Raw genomic sequence first — 21,377 nt, 5'->3', positions numbered from 1 at the left:
ACTCAGCTCAGATCTGCAAGGTTGGAATATTTTAGTCTAAATGTCACTAAAAAAAACTGTCAGTTATCAGGATTATTGTTATTAAAGATTCAAATAAATGTAAAATGAAAATATGGTCTGTTTTTAAAAAGCTATAAGCAGATGACATATAAAAAGTGGAAACCGGTTGGAATACGATGATGGTTGTACTGATGGCACAGGAAAGGAAAGCTTATTTTTATGAAGCTTTCCCGTGTCTGTTATCTGCTCAGAGCAGCAGGAAGAACGTTGGGAGGAGAGGATTTCCTCTCCTCATTCTGAAACCACAGAGGACTGCTGAGGTTGGAGAGTTTATTCTGGGATGTGAGGAAAATGCTGCTCTCCTTTACAGCCAAGCAGCCTTTGTACTTTCCAGGTTTCCCCTTTGTTTCTTAAACCTTCCGCTTTTTTATCCTTTAGCTGCTTTTGCATGTGCCCACTGTTTTTTTTTTCCTTGTCACCTACATCTACAAGGGCGCGGTGCGTATTTGTTGCTGTTTTTCCATATCGGCAGTCTGTTTGTTCTTTTTTTAAATGTAGTGTGACGGCAGTGCAAGAGAGGGATCCACTGATTGAAGAGCAGATATCCGGTGCTTTTAAGATTCATGTTGGGGACACAGATTTCCAGCTGCTTCATCCGGGCGTTTAGGACGGCCTGCCAGACACTAATAGGTCTGATAAAGTGCAGCAGAACAAGAAAGAGGGCTGGTCAGGGTGTCCTGCTCAGCCTCATCTTACTGTAACACGACTCTTGATCCGACAGGAGAAACAGAGCCTCTGGTCTTGGAGGGCAGATATTTGTTTGCAAGGTATATCACAGGAAGAAACCCATCTCTTCTTGGAGCACAATGACTAAGCACATGCTTTCTGAGAATGTACAAGTTATAGCAGTAAAACGGACACGTCGCTGTAGGTGATGGCACTGCTCTGTTATAGTGTCTGATACGTTTTTGAAAATGTTCAGTTTCCTACAATTAGAAATCTGCAATGTGTGGTTTGAATTTTCATTTAGCTCCCTTTGTGTTTGGTAAGAGTGCACGGAGACATCGATGATATAAAATCTGAGCAGTCTTTTAAGAAAACCTGTTAGTTTCATATTTGTAAGGAAAATGGAAATAAAAATATTCCAGAAGTAAAATAGTTTTACATTTATCTACGAGATAAGACGGTTTCAAGATTTTCCCCGTGGATAGCCTCAGTTTGCCCCATGCAGGAGCCGAACTTTTCCGTCATTTTGAGTTATGAGCTGAACATCGTCTCCGAGTTTTCTTTAAACGTAGGTTTCTTAATAGGTCGAGCTCAGTCTGCCTCACACACGCACAGCGGTGAAATGACAACAACTGTGTTTCAAACAGGAAGTAGCAAAGGCAGAGGGGACAGTTCGGAAGAGCAGCTCCATAGAACCTCAACATCCCCCCTGAGTTATCATTTCTCCGAAACGTGTACGAACAAAAGCCCGCTGAGGCAGTGCATGTTTGCACAGCCTCTCGTTTGCTTGAACAGATTACACACACAGACACACGCACACACACACACACACACACACACACACACACATACACACACACACACACACACACACACACACACACACACACTCGCAGTCCCATTTTTGAGTCATGCATCTGTCTTTCTGTTGCAGACTGTCGTTCTATTCTGGCCACTCGTCGTTCTCCATGTACTGCATGCTGTTCCTCGCTGTAAGTACCTCCAACCAAGCTGCACGCTAAGCAGAAATGTTTTTAATAAACGTGTCTAATTTATGATTTCAGTGTCGTGTATTAACTTAAACATACCAGATACACTTTACATGCATCACCTCAGTCAGACACAGCTCAGTTTGATGTTTAGTTGTTAACTGATATGGATCAAAAATAAATTGCAGATAAAGAAATCAGAACATGACATGTTTAGTTCAGTGTAAACACTGAAGACTGGATAAAATAACCAGCTGCTCACTGAAGAACTGCAGATAATCTGGAAGGAGGTTGAAATGGAAATATTTGCATTTTGTGGGAAGGTTTATCCTGGAATATTTTCAAGATAACATCTCTAAACATGCTGATTTACAGTATGTTTTACTTCAAAGATAGCAAAAAACAAATAAAACAAGGCCAACACAATCAGCCCTCTGCGTTCAGCGTAAAGACTGGGAACAATGTAGTGTTACTGAAAGTGAGAGTTAGGGGTGGTGAAGCTTCACCACTAGTGGAACTGATAAGATCTTTGTTGTTTAGCTAATGATCTGGTTCTCGTATTTCTTGATTTAATCTGAAGGGAATGTCCCTAACAGACGTCTTAAGAGTTATGAGACACTAAGCATCTATTGCAGTTTTTCACAGTTTTCGTTGGTGGACAGATATAAATATTAATAATAAAACAAAAACAATTAATCCTATATGCTATTATATTATGATGCTTATCTTTACCCTACTTGCTTGTATTTGCTGTGGAAAAAGTTTATCTGTATTAGAATTTGGAAAACATGCAACTTGAACCAATAGTTCTTTTGGGAAAAAAAGTTTTTTTTTTAATATATTTACATTTTAGAGAAGAATACTGATTATTTTTCATTTATTTAATAAAGTGCTCATTGGTTTTATCATTCTTGGATGCACTCTGGACTGTGTCCTTTAGAGCTTCTTTTGTGGCCCTACTATTAGGAGCTTTATAGTTTTATTCTTCAATAAAACATCTTATCTTTAATAGTTCAATCGTACAGTCGCTGCTTTTGAGAGTAGGTAAGACTCTGACTGCTTATTACTACTTCCCACAACCCCGGTTAGGAAAAAACAAAATCTCCATCCAGACCCTAAGTTAATTACGTAGATAAAACATTTTTTTTCTGACTTTAATTATTAGCTTAAAGTTCAGTAGTTCAGTACAGACCGGGATGAACATTAAACTTTGAACCCTCCTTTGTTTTTAAGCTGCAGGCTAGGTGTTCCTTGCTATTTAAAGGAATTTCATAAAAACGTTGTTGGGATCCAGTCAGCTTCTACACAAGACAAACAGGAGCTATAATCTGGTGTCTGCATTGAGTCAGATTTTCTGTGACATTTACAGGCAAGTTGAGTCTGATGTTTCTGTTTATGGTCTTGCTGTAGTGGCAGGTGCTGATATTTATTTACGTTTAAGCCACAATGTTTAAAGATCTCATTCCTGTACCTTATGAACAGTCTCAGTAGCACCCTGCTGCGATTGTCCAGAGCTGGTTTTACTGCCAAGCCCCGATAAACTTTATGAGCTGCTGATTCATTCAATACTTTCAGATAGAAATAGACCAGGGGACAAAGTCTTCAGCATTAACGCAGTAAGCTCCTTTCTCCTGTGGGGTGGAAGCTCACTTATGGAAAGCGCTAGCCTTTGGTCAGCATTTACGTCAGTAAAGTGTAGCAGGAAGGAACACGAAAACGCAGACCGGGACAAAGGTTAAACTTTGTGTTCTTGACACAAAACCATTTGAAAGCGAGACGACAAATTATAGTTGGATTAAACATGTCTGTTAGACATGTTTAATCCAGAGATTATTCTGCTGTAGATCATTACATTTAGAAAGATTCATTTTTCATGTCACTACTGATTACGTCAGTGACCTTGATTTTATCATTTTAAAATGACGTGTCTGTAGCCACTCGTTTCCTGTACAGAAGTCAAGTTTGGCTCGTTTGTGTTGTCTGTAACGAACATGAGTCATCGATCTGCGTTCCACAGCTCTACCTGCAGGCGCGGCTTCAGGTCCAGTGGGCGCGGCTGCTCAGACCAACCCTCCAGTTCTTCCTGATCGCTGCCTCGGTGTACACCGGCCTGTCAAGGGTCTCCGATTACAAACACCACTGGAGCGACGTGCTGACAGGGCTGCTGCAGGGCGCAGGCATGGCTCTGCTGGTGGTACGTGCTGCGATCGTCGAGTCATTAAATATTTCATCTCCAGCTGCATTTAAGTTGTCTTCCAATTATATTCACACTCTTTTGATTTTTTTTTTTTATATTAAACTTTTAATTTGTAGATTTAATGCGATAAATGTGCAAAGTAGAGGGGGAGGAGTTATTTTAGAGCAGTGATGGAGTAAAATACTCTGGATTTCTCAATGAAAACCTGTTAGAGGCTTCAAAAGCCTTGAAACTATGGCAGAGGTTCACCTTTGGATTGGATAACAACCCCCACCATGCAGCAGGCGCTGCAGTTTAGATCAGTGTTTAAAATGGCCCAGTCAAAGTTCAGTTGTAAATCCAATTTAAAACCTGTAGCCAGACCTGAAACCTTCAGAAGCTCTGTGTGAAATCTTAACTGGACATGAACAAATTAGCAAAAAACTATAAAAATGTTGAGGTAAAGATTTCAGTTACATACGCAAAGTTACATACGCTCCTTTTAAAAATAATTTCCAATTATTTTGAAAACCATTATTTTTATCTCCAGTCCATAATCACACACATCATTTTGTAGGTCTGCATGGAATAAGCATTTTTCCATGTGGTCCATGTGACAAAATGTAGATATGAAAAGTTCTGCATTGCATAAACTTTTATTTATTTATTTATTTTTTTTCCGATTCCTGCAGGTCTTCTTCATATCGGACTTTTTCAAAACAACAGAGTGCCGTAAAGAGATGGACATCCCTCACACAACGCTGCAGGAGACCCCCACAAACGGGAACCACTTTGAGAGTCCCAACTAAGCTAAGTGGAGCTAAGCTAAAAGACCTCTCCTTCCAACGCACGCCCAGAATTCCAGCTTCGAAGCCTTTAATCCCGAGCAAATCCCCCATTCAATACACTGCATGGACGTCTAGTTTGAACCACCTGATTATTCCTCAAGTAATCTGAACTCAGAACCACACATGGCCTCTTTGAATTTCAAACTTTAGGGTTTTTCGTGCTTGTTTACCAGTGCGCTTTGTGTGAAAGACGGATTGTGAAAAGTGTCCAGACGTAGATCGCAAGCTGAAGATAGAAAAAACAAAAGGAGGTGGACCTATTAGCGTGATCTACTGAAGCGGAGGGAAAACTGCATGCACCAAAAGGATCTGACCACTGCTGGGAGGGAGGGCGCGTCGGAAACCTGTGAATGTAATCCTGCTTAGTGCTTTTTCCTGAACTGCAGTCAGCGTGCTCACGGATCTGATTTAGGGTCAGTTTTATGTCTCCAGTAGTGAATGAGTGAAGAGGGTTAACAGAAGATGAAGCTGACCCTAAGCCAGAGAACACCGCTGCTCTCTAACCTGACATCATGAACCAAGTGTTTGTTTTGTAGCTTTGGGTTAGCGTGACGCAACAGCTGGCTGCTGAGTCCTGTGTTGCCTTGTACTGGACTGCTGTGGCTGCTATTACAGCTCCCTGTGGATCTTATGTAAAACAAATACAGAACAATGTGCTTTTGTATAATCTGTATGTCAACAAATCACCATACAGACTTTTTATTGAAAAAAAAAAATGTTACAATTATGTACAAATGTCTAAAATAAGGAAAAATAAAGCCATCTAACTCACAAACATTAACTCAAATGATGCATGTGTTTGATGTATGAATTCAATAAAAACTTGAATGTACAATGTTTTCTGAATTAGATGCCTCCAATCCAAAATAAATCTGTAATCAAGATGTTATGGAGAAAACAAAATGGAGTGGAAGCAAATCCTGATGAAAGTTGTTCAGATAACTTTGGGTAGGACAGATTCGGGGTTGAAGTTGTGAGTTGCATCTTGTGTCTATAAATAGAGACTGGCAGCGAAAACTATGTCTCTCTTAATCTTTGTGATGCCTGCAAAGAAAAGTGACAAAATTGTACAATTATTCACAGGTTCTGTTGCACATTGTTTACTAATTTTCAGTCATGTCAACATGTAAGTTAGATATATAACTGCGTCATTACATTAAGATATTTTAGTAGGATTTGTGTTTTTAAATAAAAGCATTCAGGTCCAGTTAAACATCAGTTTTAAATACAAGTAGATGCTGGCATCCTCTACGTCTCAAATCCTATAATGGCTACATGCATAGTCTTTTAAATTTTACTCAAGAGATGAAAATATTTGCAACCATAAGCACAAGTAGTAAAAGATTGTGTTTTTTAACAAAGTGTAATGTTTTCAGACCCCTCCCAAAAAAAAAAAAAAAGAAATAAATTAAGATCAATCAAGGTTTTTAAACCTGAACGGCTCAATTCTACTGTTTCTACTGAAAAGGTAATCAATTTAAGTGAACAGCTCTGCATTTCTTACCTTCTGCAAACCTGTTCTCCAGTTCAGTGTTACCAATGGCTTTGGCTGCAGAGCACATCTGTCGCAGCACCTCCTCCAGGCGCCGCATGCAGCGAATGATGCTTCCTGCAGGAAAAACAAAAGCTCAGAGTGTTGGAGACATTTACACGGAAATAAAAACACTCAAGAGGTCATTTTAAAGTTAAATTAACAGAGCTGACTGAATAATCGCAGAAAATTCTCATTTCTCTTTGGGTTGCCAGAACACACACACACACACAAGAGTTTATCGAATCCTCCCTCGGGTTTCTCAACCCAGATTCATATTTCTTACTATGGTACCATCCCATATTTTACTCATGAGATCACTTCTAGGAAAACTTTGGATTGGGAATTAAACCGCACAATAAATCTATTTTTTTCCCTTTACCCCCCAAAAAGGCAGCATTAAAAAAAAAAAGAGAAAGAAAACATAAGAACACAGTGGGAGAAACGGATACGGTTAAAAACCTGCCAGGAACAAACCTTCAAAGACGTCCGTCATCTTACAGATCTGAGCGAACGTGGCCCCGTTGGCCCAGGCGAACACCACATCCATCAAGTGAGGTTTGAACTGGTTTAGGTACGTCTCCTCATCAACCTCCAGCTTGGCGTCTGCGGACACTTTGGCGATGCGCTTCGCACACTCCTGAAAGCAGGAACAGCGGTGTTCACATCTCTGTTAAAGCTAGAATTCTCTCCAGCTGTTCGTGCGTCATAAAGTCCCACCTGCATTTGTCTGAGCGGCGCGGCCAGCTGCTCGGTTAGCTTTGGCATCTCGTTAGCCTGTGGGCCGCAATGACTTCATTAATGATCAGAGAGCAAAACAAACAAAATGTGCTGCTGTTTAGACCTTATATGAGCCTGACTGAGGAGACCGCTGATAAAAAAGTGAAGCCTGAAAACTGGGATTATTTAAATAACTATTTTCCTGACATTGGATCCAAGCTTTAGTGATGGTTATTTTGACAAGTTGGATTAAATCTGCAGGATAAGAGCCAGAGGGAGAGAAAAAAAAAAAAAAAAACAAGCTCTGCTGAAAAATCTGATGCTGGACCAGCTCTGCTTCATTAGACAGGACAAACAAATCAACCTCTAGTTTATGTTTGCAGAGCAGTAAGACAGACCAAGAATGCAACCTGATCTGGACTCGGTTGGAATGGGGTTCAGATTGTGTCAGCAGTGTTTGTACAGAGTTACAGAAATTGTGCGAGTTTCTGTGTGTCTGTTCGTACGTTCTCCTGGAAGACGAAGCAGGACAGGAGAGCGGTGGCTTGTTCCACCGTCAGGTCGTTGAAGAGGCCGTTAAACACCATCTCTGTCAGCAGGAGCTCATCGGCGCTGCACAGGTTAACACACACCGTTAGCATTTTGTACAATGCCATCTTTTTATTGTTTTTATTAAACAGAGGCAGAGAGGACATGTGGCAGAGTTACAACAAGAAAAACTGTTCTCACAGAAACTCAGATCTTAAAATTTGAGACATGAGGATCCAGAGTCCCTATAGGATAAGCTAAATAAGAACCCATAGGGTTTTTACCAGAGAGCTCTGGTCAAAACGCACTCTTACAAATGTGTATAAACCATTAAAATATAACTGCTTCAACGAGGGGTTCCAACAAAAACAAATTAAAAATGAATCACTCATTGGATGTTTTCATATAAATCTTGCAGCACCAGCTATTTGGTTCCTCGTAGCTGAAGGTAAGCTGCCATGTTCAACATTCTCTTTATGGCTTGAAGCACTTGACTAAAATTACGCTAAATAGCTAATGATTATAAAAAGTAGCGAAACACATTCACAGCTCGCACACAGAGAAGCTCTAAAGTGAGCAGTTCAAGAGTGGAAACTGCTACAAACGGCTACGACTAGTTTAGAAAACCTACCTGCTGATTTCACAGGCGACCCTGCCTTTCATCTCGATGACATCAGAGGGGCTGGCGAAGCCGAGTCTTCGGAGGACTCTCTTTCGGCACTTCAGCTCGTCCATCTGCAGGACGGTGCGAGCTTTCTTCAGCTCCCGTTTGGCGGTCCGAACCTCAGCTGCGATCTACAGCACACACACACAAAGAAAGCGTTTTGTTTTAAAGAGTGATTTGAGAGCAAATTAAGATCTACCAGTGTAAACAAAAACACAGCATGGCTCTTTAAAAGCCATGTCATTTTTACTGCCATCTGTTTTGTGAGATCATCTGAAGCAGTACATTAACTAGTGATAAAGGAAGGAACAACAAGGAAATTACAACACGATAAGTACATATCTTGAGGCACCAATAATTTTTTTTTACCTCTTTCCAAAACCCCTCCAAGCCAAAGACGCGAGATTGCACATTTATCAGCAACGTCTCTTTAGGCGAGACGTCACCAGATATTGCTTCGTCTAACTGAACTTGCGGGTCTGTGAGTTGCTGAGAAATTGTCGCAAGATCACAAATTCAACATATTTAAGTGTTTCTGTTCCCAGTGAATACCGCCACCTCCCAGAAACCAAGCTACACGTGAAAATGGTTTTATAGCTTCGGTGAGTCATAAATTAAAATGAAAGACTTCTTTGTCGGTCATGCTGCAGCTCATAAGGTTGGACAGGTTTATGTTTTACTAAACAAATTAGGTAAGCAAATAAGGCGAGTGCTGCGGTTAAAACTGGATCACTGGAGAGAAATGAAAGAACATGTGAAGCACAGGTTGCTCTGCTCAGGGGGATTGCTATTAGACGTTGCAGAGACCAAACATACATATTATACAACTTTATTTTAAAATGCAACAGCAAGATGTCAAACTTGTTGCAAACTGTGTAACAGGTTTGTTTCATCGGACCAGTAGAACCTGTCTGTTTTGTATCTTTTAACACATACGGTTCGAAAAGAGAAATTGTCCAAATTAGGTTTCACCAACTCCAATTTAAGACTTCGAAAGACTGCTATAAATAAAATTTAAGCCGTATATCTCCACAGAAACAAACAAACTTCACCCAGGAAATTGGTGATAAATTTGAACTTATCCATGACAGACGATAAAAAACTAAACTAATTAGCAAGGTGTGTTAGCATTGAGTGACCAGTAGCTTCAACCATTTGGAGTCACACACAGTGAAGGTGCCTGAGTGTGACTCAAACTTTGGCCTGACAGAAAAGTCCAGCGAGAACAAAAAAGTACAAAATTATACAGTCCTGTCAAGATAACATTTAAGACCTGTGATTAACATATTAAAACTCAACTTGATAAAAAAAAAAACATCATAATTTAAGACATTTTAGGACTCTAATTACAGAAACCCTTAAAACTTAAGGGTGTGTGCTCTGAAAGCAGGAAGCAGAAATTTTATTTTAAATCATTTTATTCAGATTAGACGGTTAACCTGGTAAGTGAAAGATTCCAGTCAAATCCCACGGATGAAACGTGGTCAACACATGACCTTTATTCTGTTTAATGTCTTCAGTTGAATTTATATTAATTTTATCTTTATGATGCACAATATCTTCTGTCCATCTGCCCCCATTTTAAGGTCTACTACCCTGGCATCCCCTTGGATTCCACACTCTCTTTTGATTCTTAAAATAAATCCATCCACCTGCTTTCCTCTCAAAAATCGTACCAAGAATTTCACTTTCTCTCTGCCACTGTATGATAGACCATCAGAAAGCGAGGGTTCTTAACACTGGAACTGGGAGACATTTTAAATATCCAAATTTATACACATCAACCTAAAACACAACGTAAAAAAGGTGCTATTATTAAACTAACATAATTACATCAGTCTGTAATAAATCAACCGCCTGTTACAGCTGCTGTGCAGCTTCTAACTTGATGTTTCTATTTCTATTTTTTCCTCTTTATTTCTGTCAAATCCCCACAGAAAACACAATTCCTCGTTTTGTTCTGTGATGCTGGGAATGATTTGTTTTTTAACTGCATGGGACTTAGAGGTCTGAAACATCGATTGTGCTGGTTTAGTGCAGGAAAACAGCACAGAGGAGATAAAGAGACATGGCACAATAAAAAAAAGCTCAGTTTATATAATGAGGCTGATTTTAAGTGACCTTTGAGAGCAGATGATGTAATATTGCTGCTTTCTTCCTGCGTTTGTAAAAAAAAAAAGTAGGAATAGAAGGTTGTTGGCTATTTTCAACTACAACTGCTTTGTCTAAATAAATAAGTACACATTTCATTAAAATAGCATCCATTGTTTTATTGTTTGACTCAACGTAAAGTCTGACATTTACTCCAGATTTGACTTGTTCACACACAAACACATTCCTACCTGTGCTTTCCTCTCACACAGGGAGTAGACGGATTCTAAGTTGGGATCGCTGTGGAGTGTGTGTGTGTACATCCGGTGTTCGAAGGCCTCCACCTTCTGAATGACCTTCTTCAGGCCGGGGTCTTTGATGCCCATGTCATCGATGGGGTCGAGTAAAGGAATGCCGTCCGGGAACCGCTTCTGCACCTCCTGAAGAATAAGATGTTGTAAAATGTTTGGTTGAAGATTTTTGCTAAAAAAAAAAAAACTGTTATTTTTTTTTTTACATATGAAACCTGTACCTGTATGGACTTGAGCATGAGCTGTCTGTTGTCAAAAGGCCTGAGATCTTTAGGGATGTAAAGACGAACTGAGCTGATCGAAGTGAGGAGGTGGAGCATCACTGGAACCACCTGGGTAGAAAAACAGATTGAAATGTGAGCAGAAAACGTGATAGACACAGTTCAGTGTGTGTGTGTGTGTGTTAGTTTCACCAACCTGCATCTCTCCGGTCTCCCCTGGAGCAGCAGGCTTGGCCGCCTCAGTTGCAGAGTTTTTTACACTTTCTTTACTACAGTGAAGCAAAACCTCGACTACGTACAGCGGCTCAGAGTCTCCGCTGGCCTAAAGCATGAAAACCACATCAGGCACAGCAACATTTAACTAAAGACTGGAAGCAAATTCATACTTTCAATTTCTTCACATTCTCAAATTATAACCAGGCTTTGAAGTATTTTATTGAGATTTTTGGGGACAGACTACACAAAATAGTGAGTAGTTGTCAACGAGACGAAAAAGAGGGGAAGTAGGTTGCAGTTGATGTAAAGATAGATGGAGAAAGAAAATCTTAGGGAGATACAAAAGATTTGAGACTGGAGAGAAAGGTCTCTCTCAGGACACTATCCTCAAATAAACCAGATGTTCAATAGAAAGGCTTTAATTAAAGCTTATTCACCATTATGCACAGTTTTGGCCACTAAATCCCCAATGAAACACACCAGCATGAGAGGCAGTAAAGTCTGGCTTACCTTTGTGTTTGTTTTCTTGCTAAAGTTTACAACCACTCCCCAGCCAAAGTCGGTATCCTCATTCTTCACCTGTGGCATCAGCACAGGAAGATTGGCCTTTAATAAAATGCAGGAGTCTGGAAACATTCCCAGAATGTGAACGGGTAGAGAGGCGTACCTTCACGAGTCGGCCCGGCTGAAGGAAGGGCAGGCAGTATTTGGGCTTGTGGATGAATTCTTGTATCTCTTTACCCAGCTTAGCCAGCTGCTGCCTGATCTTAAAGTATGTAACAACACTCTCCTCGTTAGGAATCTCAATGGTGTGATACTGGTCCTCTAACTTCTTAATTTCTGCAAAATAAAAAAAAAAATGGAAGCAGCAATCTCATTAAACTTGCTACAACATTACCCAAAGTGGTGTTTGCTAACCAGTTCTTTTTTCTAATTAAGTGTAGAAATAAAAAGCAGGATGCTGACTCTCAACGACGCCAGGCAAAGCCCTGTAGTGCTGAAACTGGTAGAAGGACTTCTCCAGCATGTACTCTGGGTTGATCTCTTCTACACGCAGCAGGTTGAGCACCATGTTGTAGGTCAGGTGGAAGGCACTGTTCAAAGGGTCTGCTGAGCCCTGCAAGGCACGACGACAACAGAAATGTTGGGTGCAGTAGAAGACAAATGGGATAAACCGTAAGAGGTCTACATGCAAGTACGCTGAAGTTGCTGACTCCAATTTAAAAACTTGAGAGATTTCGTAACCGCGGCGACATTTCACAGCCTCTAATATCGGGCTGTGTGGTTCAAAAGGCACACAGCTGTGCTGTGTATTTATAGCAACATGCTATAAATAAACGTGTCAAATCAAAGACAGACAATCAAGACTCGGGGTTCTCTGTGAGAACGTTGCCAAGTTATGACAGCACACCAAATGGCCCGATTACCCTTAATGCGATCAGCTTAGTTGGCCATAACAAGATCAAAGATTTATCGCATTCAGATTTACTGTACCTTCAGTAGCTGTTTGCCCACAGCTGGACTCATCTTCTCATCCACCATAAAAATAACTATTCCTCTGTCATCCATTCCTCTCCTGCCAGCGCGCCCCGACATCTGGATGTACTCACCTGATGTAATCTAGAAGGAAAGGAAAAAGGCTTGTTAGGATGAAGTATGCCCCAATATCTGCAGAACATTAGTTGCTTTTTTCCCCCCATTAACCTTATAACTGCACAAATTGGAATTACAAAATAAATTAGCTTGATGGAAAAATGACAATTTTGGAAAAAAAAAAAAAAGGTCAGAAAGAATTAAGAAAAGTTTACTCTGATTTGACTTCAGACAGCAAGAAAAAAAATGTGTCCATCTTCTTATTAGGTGTATGAACATATCTGTTCTCAACTCTAAATAATATTTTCCAAATTTAGGGTTTTATTAAAATGTTAAGTTGCACCAAGTCCCCAAACTGTGCAGCTTAAATGTCAGGCGCTTTAAAGGGTTAAATACAGAAATCAAGAACTTTCCAAACATTGAAGGCACCTAATTGAAATTCAAGCATCCGCACAAAACCCTGTGTTTTGCAACCAAAACAAAAGGACTCCGTGTTGATGTGATCGCATCTTCCGATCAACCGTGCCACAGTAACAGATTGTGATTTTCACCACAGCATGAATCAAGAATCACAGTGGAGTGTTTTGAAGTGCCTGCGTGGAGCTTTGGCACCATCCGAGGCACCAGATGTTCTTCATGAAGTACTTGGATTGGAGGGATGTTTCCCTCTCGACTCGCTTCAATCCTCGCCATGTTTGTGTGTGCATGTCTGCAGCTTCACACACGGCCCCCAGCTCTTATAAACAATACGTGGCTGTTTATGTGGCAAAGCGAGCGGCTCCGTTTGAAGACCTTATAAAGACTTCAGAGCGACAGGCTGTGTAAAAGTGAACACTAAGCACAAGCCAGAGGTCTTTTAAAGGGAAGGCCATGTTTACAGGATGATTTATTTTTTCTGTAGATACACATAGGTGGGATGTTTTTTGATTCAAACTTCTCCAAAAGACATCACCTGCTTCCGATCACCTTCTTGCCTATGTACAAAAATCTACTGCAGAAATTGTGACAACTGATCAATCCCTTTGAAAGAAACAGTTTTATAATGGTCAAGTTGCTGTGAGAGTTCTTACAAAGCGGTGGTTCTTGCCATCAAACTTGCGTGCGCTGGTGAAGAGAACGGTCCGAGCTGGCATGTTAATACCCATGGCGAAGGTCTCTGTAGCAAACAAGGCCTGGAATGAGACGACAAATCGTTACCATTTTGTCATCAGCGTGCAAATCAGAGTATTTTTATATGGCTTCCAAGACCTTGTAAACGATTGCATATTCTCAACATCTGATATCAATCCCAATTTGTTTTTCTCTTTGAAACAAAGCTAGAATATTCACACCCCTTGAATTTAACATTTTCTCAACAGTAAAAAGAAAGAGGATTTTGTGTGATAGACACATAAAGTAAGGCATTTGTTTTTGCGTTGCAGTTTACTACAAGCAGGAAGTATGAGCAGAAGCACTGGTTTGGAGACATTTCACGAAGGTAAACAGGGATACTTAAAAGATGCCCATCAGCCCATATCCAAGCTAAGACACAGTAGGTGGTTATGAAGCTCCGTAGCTCTACAAACGTGATGACGCATCTTCAAACCGATGCTCTCCGATGTTAAGAGCAATATAAAAAGGTGAGCAAACCACTGACAACCACACCAAGAAACAATTAAACAGGCGGGGTGAAATTAAATATTAATATTTGCTGAATAATAGCAACTTGCTCTTAAAACCGATTATTTCAGAGACTGAAACTGACAAAAATTGACCAGGAACTGCTCAGGAAGTATGACGACTTACTCTGCCATCTTTAGTTGATAACTGATACATCAGATCCTTGTCTACACTCTTCAAAAACATGGTTTTCCAATCATTTGTTCAACTAAATACAAATGTATATCTTGTTTTCTTTCACATTTTCTTTTTATATATAAAAAAATCATGTTTTGTTTTCTTTCCACTTTACAACTGTCCGCAGCTATGTGTTCATCAGTCACATAAATCTCAATGAACTGCATTAAGGTTGTAAAATGTTAAGATGCGAAAAAGTTAAAGGCAAATGAATGATTTTACAAGACATTACATTTGAACACATAATCCCTTCACTTCACTTGTTTCAATTACGGATGCATGACATTATCGGCATGGTATTGGTATCGGTTATCGGCCAAATGAGTTTTACTATATCAGCATATTGGCTATCGACCAATAATCCAATATCGTGCATCTCTAGTTTCAATATGCTTGAAGAAGCATCTTTTCACAGAGACGGAGGTACCTTGAGCAGACCCTCAGAGAAGAGAATCTCAATTGTCTCTTTCAGGATGGGCAGCAGTCCTCCATGATGGATTCCTATCCCTCTCTTTAAGAGTGGCAGCACATGCTCGACCTGCGGGAGACCAAAAAAACCACAACACGTCACTGCTGCGACAAAAGCCAAGACGGCAAAGAATGGAGAGGGAACTCGTATTAGTGTGGGGCCTGGCTGAGTTGGCCATTGCTACCCCTGTGGGATTTTTCCCATTGCTACAGAAAAAGGAAAAACACGACTAAATTTAATAAGGAACAGAAGAACCAGCGTTTTAACACATGCAGCCTTTTTCCATCAAGGTGGTTAACTGGAGGAAATTGTGAAGCTTTTTTTTAAATTTTACAAGGTGTCAACATTGAGAGTTCAAAGACTTGAGGCGCTAGAAGAAAAAACACATTACATGTTGCGGGCAAACTGTGGCCTGCTTACCTGAGGCAGCTTCTTGTCCTCATCTGAAAGACAGTCCACTGCATTGTTGAACACTTCTTCAACCAGACGTTTCTCATCATCTGCAGGAAACAAAAAAGGCGTTACTGATATTTTCTTATAGCTGCACACAAAATAAATGTTTAATCTAGTAAAATTTAGAGTTATTTAAAAAAGTTTTTTTCAGTTTCTTTTTCCATGCACTGCATATATTTCAGAATTTCCAGCATGGAAACGTTAATCAATAACAGTCTGCCATAATATGCAACATTTCAGCAAAACTGTGATTACTTTTGTCACTGTAGCCTTCATTTGACACTAACTTGCATTAACACACACAAATGCACAAAATCCTGAGTAAACACACTGAACCAAAATATGGCTTCACTTGCTTAAACAAATGTCCATCATGAGTTTCTAAATTGTAATAAGTAGCTAGGCTTGTAGATGCAGTTGTTTAGCTCATTCCTAGCTTAACATACTTAGAAACATAACCAAACTAGCCTGGTATTTTAAATTTGATTACATTTTCTCTTTGCTGAAAGTTTGTTTCATCTTTTAATCATATCATCTGTGTTTGGGGATTTTTTTTTTTTTTTTTTTTTTAAAGTAAACTTTTCTTGGATAATTCGGAGCACATAATTTGTGGAAATGAGAATTTTCTTTGGCACAGTTTATCCATGTTTTTTATACAGGGTTGATAAAAACTGGCAGCTTTACCAGAATAAAGAGACTCCAGTGATGGAGGAGTCCAGCGTTAAAACAAACCTCATTCATAATAGTGTCACAATCCAGAAGAAACAAATCATGAAGAGGAAAGAGAATGTTTCATAATATATCTTCAGATTGCATGTTTTACTTCACCGGATAATATTAACAGCATGAGAATGGGAGCCAAAAATCACTTTAAAACTGCATTTTGTCCAAAATGAATTTGTCTTCCAGAAGAAACTCCTTTTTCTTATCTAAATGTATGAGCACAATAAAACATATTTATGACATTACTGCAGTGAGGGGATTTTGTTCACCTGCGTTTGCCAAGTGGCAGGTTTTCATTTCCTAATTTCAACTCCTATCCAATTTTTTCAGCACCAGAAATGCTTTTGACATGATTACTAAGAAGCAATTTGCTCACCAAACAGAAACCTTAGCAAATATGTGATGTGAACAAAATTAGGTGACTGTCCTTTTGGGATGATAAAATGATTAATCAAATCTTGGTCAGCATAAGTGCATATAATCAAATTACTAATTCCAAGAATAAAATCAATAAAAGCAGTCAAATATAATTAATTAAATTAACAAAACATATACTCATGCAGTGCAAAAGTACTTCATTTGGTTTAAACCAACTAGCAGTGCAGAAATCCAAGCTAATCTGAGGTTTTATTATGCAAAATTAACACCATGCTATTCTTATTCCAGAAATTAGAGATAAGAAAAGTGAAAATTAAAGTTAAATCTTCACAAATGCCCCATACCATTGTTAAAATCCAGCTTGGACACCTGCAGGGCGTAGGCCTCGCAGTCTTTCTTACTGAAGCTGAAAATTATCACCGGCTGGAAGTTCCTCTCCATGATCATCTTCACTATCTTGAAAACACTGGACGGTCCTAAGTAAATTATACAAAAATATATTTTTAGGTTAAGTGATTGATATAATCTTCCATTTTTGTCTTATTTAGACGCGTCTCCTGCGTACCCTTAGTGCCTCCCTTTCGGTTTCGATCCCACTTGCCACCTCCACTGCCGCCCCCGGACTCCCCAAGATCTCTGAGAACCTGCATGGCTGTGTTGAAATTATCTTCTCTGAAGTCCCCCTGAGGAAAGGCGCACAAGCATACACTATTTGAATCACGTATAATAACATCTGACTTGCTTTATGTGACTTTTATAAAAAGTGATGACAAAATCTTTTATCTTTCTAAAAATATTTTTAAAAATGTCTGAACTCCAGATAAAAGTGTGTAAAGGGAGATCGACTGTGTCGAGTTAGTGAAACCATCGACAATAGATTATGGGTGTGCTTACATTTTCATCAACCACTAGGTGGAGTCCATCGCCCCCTGCTGGAAAAATATAATGTTGCAGTGGAGTGGGCCGGTAGTCTGTGTAAACCACATGGCATGGCTGCAGGAAAAGAGAAACACTTTTATTGTCAATATAGATAAAAGAGACAAAAATAAAATTCCCAGACAACAATATTTTTAGTGTAAATCATTTTTAAAATTGTCTCTACTGTTGACATGCAAATTCTTTTTCCAGTACTTCAATTCTAGACTAGCATTATGAAGCCCCAAAACGTTTATGAATCTGAAAAAAAATCTGTTTCTGCGCAACATAATTTTTTAAAATAATTTAACCGTATTGTGAAAACTATGTTTTAACCACCACAAAATGAGCAATCTTCTTAAATTAACTGGTAGTGGCAACCCAGAAATACAGCCCACCTGCTTGTGTAAATGACAGATCCACTCGGCAAACTGTTTGGCATTCGGGATGGTAGCAGACAGGAATACATAATGCACATTATCAGGAAGGAGGATGATGGTTTCCTCCCAAACCACGCCACGCTCTGAAATGAACAAAGAAACTCTTGTCAATGACAATAAATAACACAAAAAAATTCATTTGGAGGTCAATCGTCCCATTTCATCTTTTTTATCTTGATGTAACCGTCATTTGAAATCCTGCAGTATTCAGAAACTAGAAAATTTGCATTTTTATCACAGATTCAAAGTTCATATAAGTTATTTATCTCACAAATTTACAAGAGAGATGAACTAAATCATTTGACCACCGCTCTACCATTTTTAGAACTCTTTGTTCAATTCTGACCTGACAAAAATTTAAATTAGGTATCTGTCAATGACTACAAAATCAAGAGAAGCCAATGGTAACATGGTTGTTAGAAAAAGCTAATGCTTGTTAGCCATTAGCTTTTGTTAAGGGTTGGGTTAATCTTTGAATACACAACAAAAACATGCTCAAAGGAAAAGAAAGAATAACTTTCTCAACATAGCCACCTAAAATCAACAGTAACAGAAATATTGAACATTTGTACCAAAGGAAGCTCCATATTTTTCTGAAAAAATGTCACTCAGGGAGGCAGTATTTTGAAACTACTTGAAATAATGATAATGACTTCAATATTTTCCTTTAAAAATATTGTAGTTTATACAACATTAACTTAACCTGACAAAAAAAATAATTCAAGGGTTTTACTGTTTTAGCTCGGTTCTTAAGCGTTTTCCATGTTAGTTCCAGTCTCATTAGAACACTTAGTTCTAGAGGTTAAAGTTCACTGCTAAAAGTAATAAGAAACCTTTTCAACAGAACAGAGTCTTGAGTTAGACATTCACAGAACCTTGCATAATGTAAGGATGTTACATTATGCAAGTGTATGATGACCAGCTTTGTCACAAGTTTCTAGCTAAAATTTAAAGCATAAAAGCAAAATCTGTTAACTTCAGTGACTTTTGCATCAAGTCTAATGTTCACCGTTGAAGACAAGCAGTCAAATTGCCAGTGACCTCTCCTTTCTGTACACACCTGCATCTCTCATGTAATGGATCTCGTCAAAGATAACCCAGGCTACCTCCCTCATGATCTCAGATCCCCGGTACAGCATGCTCCTTAGAATCTAGGCAAAAAGAAAACATTCAAGTCAAAGCGGCTGCACAATGAAAACACACGTTGTCAAGAAAATCTTATAGGGAAAACAATACCTGCTACACATCAGCTGTAATAGTTACACAACGTGTAGCAGTAGTATTGTATTGTAATGCCTCCACGATGGACTGATCTACGTCTCACCTCTGTTGTCATGACAAGGCAGGAGGCAGTAGGGTTGATGGTAACATCACCAGTCATCAACCCTACATCCTGGAATTCTTCATACATCTCTCTGTACTTCTGGTTAGAGAGTGCTTTAATGGGACTGGTGAAGATGACTCTCTGCTTCTCTCTAAGAGCCAGAGCGATGGCATATCTGCAAGAGAGAGAAATTCATTTAGAAATAGCCCACAATGACTAATGACTTAAGAGAACTGGTCCCTCGTCTCTTATTCATGTGCATAGACCCAATATTGTGGTTGTGATTAATAAATCACAAATGAAGCCTACACATTCATTTGATTATGCATTTAGAGAATCTCGTTCTTTTAATCGGAGCTAAACTCTTGAACACTACGGTGCAATAACACACTAAAAGGTTTAAAAAACTAATGCCATTAAAATCAAGTGAGAACTGTTATAACTGTAAAGGATGGAAGTTTTTATTTAGCATGCTTACTCTGCACAGACAGTTTTTCCTGCAGAGGTGTGTGCAGACACAAGCACAGACTGGTTGTTGTCGATACATAGGATAGCCTCACGCTGGAAGGGATCCAGTACAAACGGGTATTCCTGCAGGACAAGTATAACATATGAAGAGGAAAAGAAAAAAAGAGATACAATTGTTATTGCAAACACATAAAGCAATTCATATCTAACTGAACTAACTAGTTTCTTTTCACAAAAATCAGATGTCTTACTGCAGAAAGTATGTAATAAAATTCAATAGTGTCACATTTAAAATGTATTATCAGTGTAATAAAATGAAACCATAAAGTTAAATTAACTGTTATACCTTAGCTGCTTTTCCCACTCTTGGTTTCAGAGGTTTATACTCCTCATCAGCTGGCAGAGCAACCTGTGGGTTACAGATAGCATTTAAAACAACTGAACTATAAATTAAAGAGAGCTGTTTTTGTTTTGTTTAGGTTTTTTTTTTTTTTTTACCTCATGTGAGCATCCTTCCACAGTTTCCACCTGCTCCACCTTCACTTGAGGCATAAATTCTGTGAGACTGAAATAAATAGAAACATTCATATCTAAGACACAGTATCAGCAATTTCAGTGTGTGCATTATTCACACTGCAAAAAACTGGAGTGCAATAATTCTTGCCCTATGTATTTCAAGTGTTAAGAGCATGAACTCAAGAAGAATTGAATAGCAATAAATCGCGACTGATATGGAGATCTATTTAATGACAAGTCCACAGAAAATAAAGTTTTCATGTAGGTTCAAATTTACCAAAGATGAGCAGAATGTTGCTGTAAGCTTAAATTAAATAGATTTACATTAAACACATTGTTCATTACCATTTTTTAACATCAAATTCCTTACTCTTTCGGACTCTACCGAGTAGATTTCTTAGTTCCCTTTTGAGCCAAGTGATTCAACATTTATACAACCAGACAAAAATCTGAAATCTATCTTTATACACTTTTTTCTACATAAAAATACATGGAAAGTGCTAACTTTCCTTGCGTTTACATCCTGTGTAGGAACCACATAAGCGTGTTAAGTGCACATCTTCGGTTTGACTTATACAAGTAGTTTGTGTTTCATCTTACTTTAGGTCACTGGATGAGACTACATCATGCCGAGGTTTCTTCCCAAACACCAACTCCTCTCCGCCGTCACTGTCCGCCTCCCTCTTGACCCGAACAGACGGACCTGCATCCCTGTCAGCACCGCTTTTATCCGCAGATTTCCTGAAAGACACCAAATACAGCAGAGCATGGTTTAGCTGTCTGCGCGGAATTCAAACGCTTAAGCTCCACCAGGTTTAGCTAAAAATGTGTTCGACTCTAGTCACAGCGGAGCACAGATACAACGTAAGCATTATCCGAACAATTTACACACTTTATTCCGTTTTGTGACTTGGACAAGCTAGCTAATTAGCCGGTTAGAGCAGTTGGCATGCAAGAGCCAGCATGCCAACGTTTACGCCACGTTCACGCGACGTAAACGAGAAAGAGCACTAATATTAAAGACAAGACTTAATATGTTTAAAATATTATACCCAGTCTCCGTAGAGGCACCCGTGGGCGTCTTTTTGCCAGCAGAACCTTGTTGTTCATCGTCAAACACGCTGAACAATCCGTCTCCAAAAGGGTCCGCCATGTTTGTAAGGGACAAACTTCCCACAATACAGCATGAGGCTGTTTCGACAGTTCCGCTACGGAAGCCGTGTGGTGCAAAACGTAGACGA

The 21,377-nt window shown here is 39.2% G+C and overlaps 2 protein-coding genes across 3 annotated transcripts in view; one reads left to right on the top strand and one right to left on the bottom strand.

The window, feature by feature from the left end:
* Positions 1 to 5,520, top strand: part of plpp1a (phospholipid phosphatase 1a) — a 16,081-nt gene extending 10,561 nt beyond the window's left edge. For both annotated transcript variants that reach the window (XM_014979121.2, XM_014979114.2), the window contains exons 4-6: positions 1,661 to 1,718; positions 3,733 to 3,909; positions 4,584 to 5,520. In XM_014979121.2, coding sequence (XP_014834607.1) covers positions 1,661 to 1,718; positions 3,733 to 3,909; positions 4,584 to 4,700 — 352 coding nt within the window. In that variant the 3' untranslated portion in view covers positions 4,701 to 5,520. The remainder of the gene's footprint in view (positions 1 to 1,660; positions 1,719 to 3,732; positions 3,910 to 4,583) is intronic.
* mtrex (Mtr4 exosome RNA helicase) lies at positions 5,397 to 21,377 on the bottom strand. Its single transcript, XM_014979142.2, has 27 exons — positions 21,189 to 21,377; positions 20,737 to 20,877; positions 20,119 to 20,185; positions 19,967 to 20,029; positions 19,631 to 19,743; positions 19,153 to 19,327; positions 18,889 to 18,979; positions 17,787 to 17,911; positions 17,368 to 17,466; positions 17,039 to 17,156; positions 16,818 to 16,949; positions 15,340 to 15,419; positions 14,878 to 14,988; positions 13,685 to 13,786; positions 12,516 to 12,641; positions 11,988 to 12,138; positions 11,689 to 11,861; positions 11,532 to 11,600; positions 11,002 to 11,127; positions 10,806 to 10,916; positions 10,525 to 10,713; positions 8,150 to 8,313; positions 7,497 to 7,602; positions 6,991 to 7,047; positions 6,748 to 6,910; positions 6,244 to 6,348; positions 5,397 to 5,783 (listed from the first exon to the last, which is right to left on the bottom strand). Exons 1-27 carry the CDS (start codon positions 21,287 to 21,289, stop codon positions 5,731 to 5,733), a joined length of 3,111 nt encoding a protein of 1,036 aa, XP_014834628.2. The 5' UTR covers positions 21,290 to 21,377; the 3' UTR covers positions 5,397 to 5,730.

Source organism: Poecilia mexicana, unplaced genomic scaffold (genome assembly GCF_051168715.1).
Source record: "Poecilia mexicana isolate PSO_F unplaced genomic scaffold, ASM5116871v1 scaffold_12, whole genome shotgun sequence".
Taxonomy (NCBI): domain Eukaryota; kingdom Metazoa; phylum Chordata; class Actinopteri; order Cyprinodontiformes; family Poeciliidae; genus Poecilia; species Poecilia mexicana.
The sequence above is the reverse complement of the archived record's forward strand: the minus strand, read 5'-3'. Positions and strand labels throughout refer to the sequence as shown.

Excerpts from the sequence above, each read along its gene's own strand:
- mtrex (XM_014979142.2), bottom strand. The coding sequence starts at position 21,289 with ATGGCGGACCCTTTTGGAGACGGATTGTTCAGCGTGTTTGACGATGAA. Across the intron at positions 18,980-19,152 it reads GCCTTGTCATGACAACAGAG|ATTCTAAGGAGCATGCTGTA; the intron begins GTGAGACGTAGA and ends CTTTTTGCCTAG. Across the intron at positions 7,603-8,149 it reads GTCGCCTGTGAAATCAGCAG|CGCCGATGAGCTCCTGCTGA; the intron begins GTAGGTTTTCTA and ends TAACCTGTGCAG.